The following is a 2,401-nucleotide window of genomic DNA, read 5'->3' as shown; positions in this document are numbered from 1 at the left end:
CAACTAAACAGGCCCACAAGTCAGACCACTCCCTCTTTTTTTAATAATTTATATATAGCTCATGGCAACTTCTTATGCAATTTATTGCAGTCGTTTTTTTTGGTTGGCCAGGGCCAATTTCGCATATTTATGTGGGTTCCAAACTATTTTTAATACCGAAATGTCGAGCCATATTTAAAGTACTTTGAAGCTACATTTAAATTAGGTTAATGCCCAATGAAATAGGAATCTGAAAATGTGAAAAAATCAGAAATTATAAAGTAATTGCCAATTTGTCATCTGTTTTTATATTTACAACCCATTTCATATTACTTTCAAGATTTGTAGGCGTCTTGAAAGAGTTGCAGCCCATCAGGGCGTAGAAAAATAAGTAGGCCTGGATTGGGTATTCTTCAGAAAAAATAAACTGGGCTCATTTTCACAAAAAAAATTGCTGGGCTCATTTTCAGAAAGAGATTTAAGTAATTGTCATCAAGTGTTCACCACTCCTTTTTTGGAATACTTATGCTCTAAAAACACCATAGCTCTACAACAGGCCACACACTACTGGAAAAGTATGCACGTCCAGCAACAAAAATGGAGTGAATCTAGTCAAAACCGTACTTTCAAGACCTCGGATCTCTTCTACTACCTAAAGGATAGCCTACCCCAGCCACACAGGCCACAGTGACAAGGATCCAGCAAAAGCCTGGTTTTGCAAGCAACAAACATGTCTAGAAAAACTAAATCTCTCTAGCAGCAATGCAGAAAACAAGTTGACAAGCATCAAGCAGTACACACAAGGGTCCCTGCCAAAGCCAACATTATTTCCAGGTCCTTGGCCAAATCCAATGCTTTACTTGCTCTAGGAAAGAGTACAATTACTAGCTAGTGATCTAAAAGATCTTATATTTCTTTAGAGAGGGAGAAGCTAATTTGTACTGTACAAGACAGATGGCACTGAGTTACATCTCAGTAAACTCAAACTTCAATACAATAAGTTACTGGAATTACAGAGGAACCATAGACTAGAAACAGAGCAGACAACGGAAGGTGGTGCAATCTTCAGGCATCAACACCATCTACCAAATTAGCACAAGACACTTCAATCTTCAGGCATTACCCCTGTCTAAGGCTGTCGGCAGGGGCCGGCTTCTGACCGACCAATCATGGATATGCTTATTGACATGGTACCCAGTCAGGATGAAATAGTCTTGAATACAAACCGAGCGTGCCGAGAGGCTCTGTTTTCCACTTGTAGCAGCTTGTGTTCATAGCCCACCATTTCAATGCCGTAGTGATTATATGCTTCAAATTCAATTTTGTCTAGCACCTTTGCATTCAACACAAAGAACCTGGCAAAGTCAACCTGTTTCCCATAGCCCTCGAATGGCTTAAACACCACTTTTTTTAGATGGGTCTCAAGGCATTCGATTGGATGTAGTGGGTCATGCTGAGGCTCATTTTGCTGATCCATATCATGGTGTTTACCAAACTGCAAATGGGAAGAAGAGGCATGAGTAGACTATAATATGTGAATCAAATCAAAAACTTAATCAAACAAGCAAAATTGAGTACTCACAGTGACATGGAGCCTCTCGAGACAGGGGAACCACCTGAGGATGTTAAGAACCGCATGCAACTTATCTGCAGAAGATCTGAGAGCCAAAACCTTGACGGTGCGCATCGAGTTTGCCGAGCCGACCGGGCTTATTCCCTGAAGAAAGCAAACAATGGACATAAAAATTATTATCTGCATGTCGGAGTGCCGAATGCAAGATTGGACGACAACGTTGCCGCTACCTGAAAGAGTAGGATATTGGAGACGGCGGCTATGAAAGGGCCCAATATCTCCAGCATTGGCGCCCTAGCTACCCTGATAGTCACACGATCGCTTCCGTAATAATACGGCAAGAGTAGCCTTACAAGGCGAGGAGCATCCAAGATCACCAGTTGTGCCATTTCACTAGAGCTATGACTGAAGATAATGGTCCTAAGAGTCGGCGAGCTAACACGGAGGCGACCAGCAGCAGAAACTTGGGCCATGTATAAGCTCTCCAAGGCATGGCAGCCGGAGAGCAGCGCGTGCAAGACGTCCTCTGAGATGGAAGTGTGAAACAGGGTGAGCTTCTTGAGATTGGGGAAATTCATGGCCGGCACGATCTCGCCCGGGAAATGACACCCGTTGATCTTGGCAGCCAGGATGGTGGTGGATACGGAGCGGAGCACTGATGCCAGCAGCCGCGGGCTGGCGTAAGCGATGTCGAGCTCCTCGAGGCTGGCGAGGGCCCGGGAGTGAAGCCAGCTCTCCGCCTGGGCGCAGAGGTCGCCGGCGCCGCGGCAGTGGAAGGAGAACCGGCGCGCGGGCCATGGTGCTGGGAGATTATCTGGGAGACGGCGGAGGGTGGGACGCGGGAGGGGG

At 45.6% G+C, this 2,401-nt stretch overlaps 1 protein-coding gene across 1 annotated transcript; it reads right to left on the bottom strand.

The window, feature by feature from the left end:
- Positions 1-792: 792 nt before the first annotated feature.
- On the bottom strand, positions 793-1,680 carry LOC123177038 (uncharacterized). The gene is made up of 2 exons (XM_044591006.1): positions 1,562-1,680; positions 793-1,474 (listed from the first exon to the last, which is right to left on the bottom strand). The coding sequence occupies exons 1-2, from the start codon at positions 1,664-1,666 to the stop codon at positions 1,178-1,180; spliced, it is 402 nt and encodes a 133-aa protein (XP_044446941.1). The 5' UTR covers positions 1,667-1,680; the 3' UTR covers positions 793-1,177.
- Positions 1,681-2,401: the final 721 nt, after the last annotated feature.

Source organism: Triticum aestivum, unplaced genomic scaffold (genome assembly GCF_018294505.1).
Source record: "Triticum aestivum cultivar Chinese Spring unplaced genomic scaffold, IWGSC CS RefSeq v2.1 scaffold124762, whole genome shotgun sequence".
Lineage (NCBI taxonomy): Eukaryota > Viridiplantae > Streptophyta > Magnoliopsida > Poales > Poaceae > Triticum > Triticum aestivum.
The sequence above is the reverse complement of the archived record's forward strand: the minus strand, read 5'-3'. Positions and strand labels throughout refer to the sequence as shown.